At 36.3% G+C, this 8,609-nt stretch overlaps 1 protein-coding gene across 1 annotated transcript; it reads right to left on the bottom strand.

The window, feature by feature from the left end:
- Positions 1-215: 215 nt before the first annotated feature.
- On the bottom strand, positions 216-5,536 carry LOC129237558 (antigen 5 like allergen Cul n 1). The gene is made up of 2 exons (XM_054872376.1): positions 4,676-5,536; positions 216-555 (listed from the first exon to the last, which is right to left on the bottom strand). Exons 1-2 carry the CDS (start codon positions 5,404-5,406, stop codon positions 246-248), a joined length of 1,041 nt encoding a protein of 346 aa, XP_054728351.1. The 5' UTR covers positions 5,407-5,536; the 3' UTR covers positions 216-245.
- Between the last annotated feature and the right edge of the window lie 3,073 nt (positions 5,537-8,609).

Below are 8,609 nucleotides of genomic sequence, written 5' to 3'. Positions count from 1 at the left end.
GCCTTTTGTGAGTCCACAAAGAGGCTCAGGACCAGTAAGTTGCATATTTGCTCCTTGTTTTGCAAGGTCATCAGCCATTTCATTTCATTTCCCTCATGTCCTTCATGTTATATTACTACATTTATACAATTCCATTTATTTTTATCGATTTCAATTTAAATATGTACAAAATTAAAATAAAAATAACAATTATTCTATTTTTTATGTACCTATGTGATAACCTAAAATATGAACATTAAAATAATTTAATTTATAAAACTGCTATCGACCGCATTGCTATCATCGGCTTCGATACTCTCCGCACTGTCATATTCGTAAACAGCATCCTTCCAGTCACAAAGTGATGGATATTTTTCACTTATCTTATAAATGCATTTGCTAGCTGCTGGACCACTTTGATAGACAGACTCGCCCAGTATATTTGTAAAATCATAATTACATGTCATTAATAGTTTTAAGTCATTAATTTGACTGGGATCCCGATAGCGTATAACAGCACAACCCACGCGATGCGCACGATCGGCGACCAACATGGTGAAATGGCCGATTTTTTTGCTGAAAATAAAATAAATTTAAATCAAAAATTGAAATTTAGTAAAAGTGGAATGAAGACTTAATTAGGGCAAGCATATGTATATAAAGGGTGTTTTTTTAGAGGTTAGGTTTTCAAGTTGGCACTACTTTTTTCGTAGATGGTCTTTTTGACAGCTGTCACTTGATTTATGCTCAGTTTGGTTTGCCATTTCATAATGAATAGACTTATACCTGAGCAACGTTTGCAAATCGGGCAAATTTATTACGAAAATAATTGTTCGGTTCGCGCGGTTCGAAAATAATGGTTTTTGTTCAGCGATGAAGCTCACTTTTGGTTAAATGGGTATGTCAATAAGCAAAATTGTCGCATTTGGAGTGAACATAATCCACAAGCCATTGCTGAGACGCCGTTACATCCTCAAAAAGTCACTGTTTGGTGTGCTCTATGGGCAGAGGGAATCATTGGTCCATATTTCTTTAAAAATGAAGCCGGCCATAATGTTACAGTCAATGGAGAGCGCTGTAGAGCCATGATTAATGACTTTTTCGTGCCTGAATTGGACGATGTTGATGTGGACGACCTTTGGTTCCAACAAGACGGCGCTACATGCCATACAGCCAACGCAACAATCGATTTATTGAAGGAAACTTTTGGTGTGGCGTGGCCTCCAAGATCATGCGATATAACACCGCTGGACTATTTCTTGTGGGGCTATGTGAAGTCGCTTGTCTACGCAGATAAGCCCGAGACGATTGGCGTCTTGGAAGAGAATATTCGGCGCGTTATTGCTGACATACGGCCCCAATTGCTGCAAAAAGTGGTCGAACATTGGGCCTCTCGGCTGGAATTTATTCGAGCCAGCCGCGGCGGCCACTTGCCCGAAATCATTTTTAAAACATAATGGCAAACCCTTATTTTTATAATAAAGCTAGATTCTTGTCAATAACGTTAAATTATATACGTTTTATTTCATCTTGAAAACCTAACCTCCAAAAAAAAACACCCTTTATATAATTGACGCCCACACCCTTTTTGGGTGCTTTGCCGAGCTCCTCCTCCTATTTGTGGTGTGCGTCTTGAAGTTGTTTCACAAATGGAGGGACCTACAGTTTCAAGCCGACTCCGAACGGCAGATATTTTTTTGATAAGGAGGTTTTTCATGGCAGAAATACACTCGGAGGTTTGCCATTGCCTGCCGAGGGGCGACCGCTATTAGAAAAAACGTTTTCTTAATTTTTGATCTTACACCGAGATTCGAACCAACGTTATGTCTCTGAATTCTGAATGGTAGTCACGCACCAACCTATTCGGCCACGGCGGCCGCAATTTAAGGCAAGTACATTACATTAAATTACGCTCACGTGCGTGTGTTAACAGCAATCTCCTATTTTGTGTGATGTGTCAATTTACAATAACAAAAAAAAAAAACACTTTCTGATTTACTATAATCAACCAGTGCCATTTATCTTGTGACATAAGGAATCAAGACAAGTGATGGGCTCCTAAAGCTGCGTGCTATATCATACACATACATATTTGAATGGTTGCTACAAAGTAAAAATTGAAAAGCAATGCCATTTGGTACGCCAATGAAATGAACTGAGTCAACAAATCATGTCGGCGATTGCTTTTTTGTTTAACGCAATTAAAGGAGTCTTCTGAAAAATCATGCGTCATCAATAATAAAACCATAGCTTCATTCCGACAATTTAGCTGTTCCTGAGGGTTCAGCTCAATGTTCAAAGAAAACAGAGATTAATAGCAATTCGACGGTTAGTTAGTGAATTTCGAGTTAGCAAATGCCGAGAAGCCGCTTTTTGTGAACCAAACAAGGTTTAATAGCTTTTTATGATATTTGAGTTTACTCATCGATTAAAGGTAATATTACTTTGTATCGAAAAAGACGTAGCTGACTGATTCCATACTATTCCAAAGAAGAAGATAGGTTTTCACGATGGTGTAAATGGATTAATGTTGCAATATTTTCTTCCCCCACATTTCAACCTCTTTCCTGAAACTGTGAGTTCAGTTTGCAATGAACACGGAGAACGATTTAATTAAAGTGTCGCTGCATTCGCTGCAAAATGTTACTTAGGAAAATTACTTGAAGCCTTATGAGACACGTTCCTGAATTCCACTAAAAGAGCAAAAACAATAAAAGTCAAATTGAGTATTTTTGTTTGCAACAAAATCATAAACTGCGGATTAGCGAAAACTGTGAGAACTGAGATGTGATGGAAAATATTTATTTATGTATTCTTATTACATCAGTACTAAAGAATAATAATTACTTGAGATAAATTCAAAAGTTGTATATTTGTTGAGTAGTGTTACAAGCACACTAAATTTCATAGAATGGCTGACACGCTTGGAATTTTGCCAGATGATTTTTTGTATGCAAGAAGAGGACGAGATTATGATGAATTATATTTTCATGCCAGACAGAGTTCATTAAATAAGATAATGTGTGGAATATAGAGCGAAACCTGAGTTTGAGTCTCAAGTAGTACAGGCGTCCAGCTTGGGTGGCAGTTTGGTGCGCAGTTACATCCAGCGGCATATACTTTTTTGAAAAAAAGAAAAAAAGATAGCACGTTCACTAGATACCGTTATTTAAAAATACTAATTGAATTTTGCCGGAACCAAGCCGGAAGAAAATTCCTTACAACTTTGTGGAGTTTTTAAACGACGATACGGGCAAGAATTTTTGAAAATGTGGCGTTCCATCTGGTCGTACACTTTTGAATTTCAGATTTTGTTGCTACTTAGTAATTTTGTTGTATGTGAAGTGTGCTAAGCTATGAAAAGAGTTCGGAGGTGTGGCCAACATCAGACCGCTCTCAGTGATTTTGAAGGAATCTGCTGATTGGCTGACGCAACTGGGGTCACAGTTTGTTTGCGAAAAAATTTTGATTGTGTTGGTGATACACGAAAAAATCAACACGGCCTACACTCATATTGCTTCGTTGCTGTCTGAACAACGACTGATTGGACGAGTGTGTGAATGCGTGCGAAATGAGCGGGCAGAATTCTGCTGCCAAGTACCTGGTATCGTGGCAGCCGAAGTAACTCTCACTATTTTTTCACTATAGCGGATGGTTTATTGATGATAAATTTACCACATTTGGTAACTATTTTTTCGTATATCACTTATCGCCAGCCGAAATTTGCAAATCATCTCAAACATATTCCCACACTTGTCCAATCAGTCATTGTTCAAACGGTAACGAAGTGCCATTGATGGATTTCTTTCGTATTTCACCAACATAATCTCAATTTTTTTCTTTAACACATTCCAAGCGACGTCAGCGCATCAGCTGATTCTGTCCAGTGCGCTTAGAGCCAAATAACGGTTTTCTAAAGAGCACACCTCTAAAAACAGTTTCACTTGCGGAGAACCAAACCTGGTAATCTATCATCCCTCCCCGGTGAGGTGACAGCCGAAGTTACTCTGACAATTTTGTTTTTCACCATAGCGGATGGCCAAGTTTGGTAATCTATCATCCATCTATTTATCTAATTACAAATAATATTTTTGTTTGTTATTTTTTTACCTCCAGGGTATAAAAAAATTAAATAGAAATATATTTTTATTTTATTATTATTAGAAGTGCCCTTTAAAATGCTATAAGTATTAAAAATATGCTCTCGAGAAATTAATTTTTGGCTTGGGCAACATTGAAAATTCTTATGAAAAATACAATTAACTGCTTTTCACCTGTTTTAATGAATAAATTAAAAATAAGCAATGAAGTTTTCGATGCATTTTAATATCTACTTTTACTTTATCGTAAACTAGAGGTAGAGGTAGAGCTTTAATTTTACTTTTACTTTGGTTCCCAATATTTCGCAAAAGAATATAGGCGCATCTTTAAATTTCGACGGTACTATTGGCACCTTATAACTAAAGGCGTCGTTTTCTTTGAAAGTGGTGTAAGTCCATGTTGACAAAAAATTAGTTAATGATAAAAATTCATCCATATAATATAAAATGGACTTACACCACTTTCAAAGAAAACGGCTCAAATATTTGGCTAAACACAAGTTTCAAAAATCGAGGTACGAAAATAGGCACTTTTTTGTGAAGACTCATTCAAACATATTTTTTCACAATTTCATTGGCTTCTAGTTGAAACTCACCCGTCTGGATGCGGTGTGTATTTGTCAATGAATGTTTGATTAGCATCTCGATACTCGCGAAACCAATTCAGTATAAACGATTTTATACGCTTGACATGCGACTTAAACTCCCGACCAATCCAAAAGTAACCAATATTCTGACCACTATATTGATAGCGTGGCGTATTGCGGCATTGATCATGTCCAAATTGACACCGTTTAGCATGCAGCGTAGCCAGATACTCCAATTCATCGTCCCACTTGAGCATTGGCATGTGAGCTGCGGCGCGATAACCCTCCAACTGGCCGGAGGCGATACGCGCACGAGCCAGATTATGCATATCTAAAATAAATTGACGCCTTCGCTGGCTCATATAGAGTAGATGCGGTTTAGCGCCACAGGTGGGCCCAAAGGTATTATTGTTGTTGCAAGCGATGTGCGGCACTTGCAACACATGACTGCCATTGTAGAGTTCACAGAGTGAAGGCGCACAATAGATATTGTCGGCGTTGACATCGGGTGCTATTGTTGTGGCTGTGGGTGCAATTGGAGTGGTGCTAACATTGCTGATGGTGGCGCTTATGCCGATTGTGTTATTGACAGTGCTTTCTTTGCTTGTTGCTATTATAGGCATTGTTTTTGTTGCCTTTATAGCCCTATCCACTTTCACAGCCGCTGTTGACGCGGTCGTTTCCCGGTGTGCGATTAATGCCGCTACGAGAGCACAAAACAAAAACTTGCTGAAAAACATTTCCCAATAGTTGTTTTCTATCTTTCTTCAATCGATTTCTATTATTGTGTTTATGCAAATTTCGCACTGTTCTAAGTTCTACCGCATTTCTGTAAATTCCGCACCGTTCTAAGCCGCAAATAAAAAGCTACTGAGCAGCATCCATTGATTTCTTAATATTTTTAGTAAACATATTTTTCTTACAGCTGACAGGTAGAATTAGTGATTGGTCTGCAGCGGCAAGATGCTGTTAACAACTTACTAGCTGCGCCAGTAATTTTTGTTGTTTAATTATTTAATTGGCAATGGTCTTATAAGCGTCATTCATCAGCCAGCCATTCGAATGCGTCTTCGATTGACTGTGAGAATGCTAAGGTTCATTAAAGTTATTTGTGTTTTTTGTTATTCTTTTTTGCAATTACAGCGCTCAGTAATGGATACTTATAAAGGTATGGGATACGAAGATTTTTTTTGTATTATTGTTTTTGTAATTATACAACATGCATATCGATTTTTTGATTAAGTTGCAAAACAAAATACAACAAAAAAATAAAAATAGTAGCAATAATAAATAGCGACCAACCGAATATTAGACTAGGATCCGGTAATGACTTTGGCTATAAAAGATCAAATAATTGACCGACTGATTGCAAAAAAAAAAAAAAAAAAACTGATAAAAACCATTTCTAATAACATTTTGTACGTACGACCCAGTAGGGATTGGTTCAGTTTTATGTAGTAAGAAAATTCGATACATTCTTCGGTGTCACTACAACCAAGAAGAAAAGGTAGAGCAGATGCGTTTATGGGAAAGTTTGTGAAAATGAGCCGGTAAAGTCTTTACCAGCTGGCATGCGGACTCTACTCATCTGGATTTATGAAATTGCCTTTAAGGGGTTAGGTGGGTTACAGAGGTTCAAAAAAAGGGTATTTTTACTATTTTTTTTTTCAATATATACAATCATATATTTTATTTAAACAATTCAGCATATCAAAGATACATATTTAAACAGTATTTGGTGAAATTTTTTATATAAAAATTCCGAAAACTCAGCCGTTGGTACCTCATCTCCCTTAACGTCTCACAAAAAAATGCTCTTGCCGTGGACAGCATAACTCATTATTGGTTCATCTAAAATCAAAAAACCAAAAATATTTCGTTAGTATATGGATAAATCTCGTTACTGGACGAAGGAAAAAAAAAACAATTTAATTTGAATTTTTGACAGACTTTGAACAAAAAAACACATTTTTTGGACAAATTTTCGTCACGTGTTGGCTCGAAAAAATTAGTTGTAATAAAAAAAAAAAAAATCCTTCGTTCAATAACTTGACTATGTTATTCCAAAGATGTGTGCAAAATTTGAACAAAATTGCTTCATAACTTTTCGAGAAATCGTGTCCACCGACTTAAAAAATCGAGTTTTGAGATAAACGCGTATACCTGCGAAACGCTGCACTGACATGGCCTGATGGGCGGAACTTCTGAAGGGTCTATCTCGTAGAATTTTACTCGGATCAATTTGAAATTTTAGGAGAATATTTTAAACATATTATACTATTTAATAAGACAAAAAAAATCGATTTTTTGAAATTTTCAAACCCACCCAACCCCTTAAAATAGAAAAAAGTAACCGCGCGAAATTTTGATTTCATTCACGAAATAATTTAAAAAAGTACGTTGTAGAGCATTTGACTTGATCTACAACTAATATTGAGATATGAATTCTTAGAAGTTTCTTCTATTTTATAAGTTATTGAAAATTCGTCACACTAGCTGTATGCTTTCCTTATAAAAAAAACCGCATTGAGTAAAATAATTCATTACCACATTGAAACTTTATAAAGTGTTCGAATGTCGATATCACACTCGATTTCTATTGAACAATCAATTTTGGCCGTTCGCTTATAAAAACATTGTTGCCATAATTATTTGTTGACGCGTTCGGTTAAATAAACATTCAAACAAATACAATACTTGAGAATGAGTTACTGATATGATTAAGCTGCAATTTGGCTGTGATAAATTTTTGTGTGAAGCAGAAGTAGTTAAACAATCGGAAAAACAACAAAGAAGACAAAATAGAAAATCGAAATAAGGAAGCAATCAGTGGCGCCTAAATGGCTTTATTGGTTTCGCCTAAAATGAGCAGCTATGAGTGTTGATCACTCAACGACGAACAGACATTAGCGTTGAAGTTTACGAAAGTTTGATCTAAAACGTATAATAAAAACTTAAATAATTGTTACCTTTAGCAAGTATGGAAGGGGCTAAAATCGGGCAGCGCCGAGCATATTTTTATGCAAACTCAGTGGGGCGGAGGTAAAGATAATTAACTTTATTTGTGCAAAATCATTATACACAATATTTGTATGTACATACATATAAATTTGGTATATGATTGTCTTATTAGTTTTAAATACAACACATTTTTTAATTTTTTTTTTAATATCTTTTACAGGTTCATTACCTGTAGAGAAATCTAGTTGAACCGAACTGATCCGCTTCTGGTGAATTTAAAACCAAAAAAGGTAAGAAGTGTGGTTAGAAAATGATTGAATGTCACTTTTACAAATAAATTTTTAAATCTTCAGGAAATTAACGAGGAAATCAGGAAATGAATGAATGGTTTCATAAATAATCTTAGACTTATAAAGTATTATTTTTATCTGTTGATTGGGAACTTTACTACTCAATTGCCTACTTGGTCTCAAGTTTACAAGAGAGAATCTCCGTTGTTAATGCTGGTGCCTCAATAAGCGAAGTTTCTTACTATAGGGTGATCAATTAAGAGGAGTTTTTTTCATTTGCGTTTTTTTTACAGATCGCGCGCGAGTTGTGGCAAACTGTCATCGTGGATTTGTTGAACAGCGTTTGGCATTTCCTCATGGAAAGACTCACACCGCAACAACGTCTACAAATTGTTCAACTGTATTATGAAAATCAGCGTTCTGTGACAAGCCACTTGCCATACAGCTCGTGAAACAATGACTTTATTGAGAAGTCATTTCGGAGAGCAGCTGATTTCACGTTTAGGACCTGTGAGTTGGCCACCAAGATCTTGTGATATCACACCTTTGGACTTTTTTCTTTGGGGATTCGTGAAGTCCAAGGTCTATGCTGATAAACCAGCTACGATTGAAGCTCTGGAAGCCAACATTACGCGTGTTATTCACGACATACCAGTCGAAATGCTCGAACGAGTGATTGAAAATTGGACCTT

Source organism: Anastrepha obliqua, chromosome 2 (assembly GCF_027943255.1).
Source record: "Anastrepha obliqua isolate idAnaObli1 chromosome 2, idAnaObli1_1.0, whole genome shotgun sequence".
Lineage (NCBI taxonomy): Eukaryota > Metazoa > Arthropoda > Insecta > Diptera > Tephritidae > Anastrepha > Anastrepha obliqua.
This window is presented reverse-complemented; position numbering and strand designations above follow the sequence as displayed.

What these genes read in the sequence shown, in the direction of transcription:
- LOC129237558 (XM_054872376.1), bottom strand. Translation starts at nt 5,406, where the DNA reads ATGTTTTTCAGCAAGTTTTTGTTTTGTGCTCTCGTAGCGGCATTAATC. An exon ending in TACACACCGCATCCAGACGG is followed by an intron (nt 556 to 4,675) that starts GTGAGTTTCAAC and finishes TTTTATTTTCAG; the next exon opens with CAAAAAAATCGGCCATTTCA.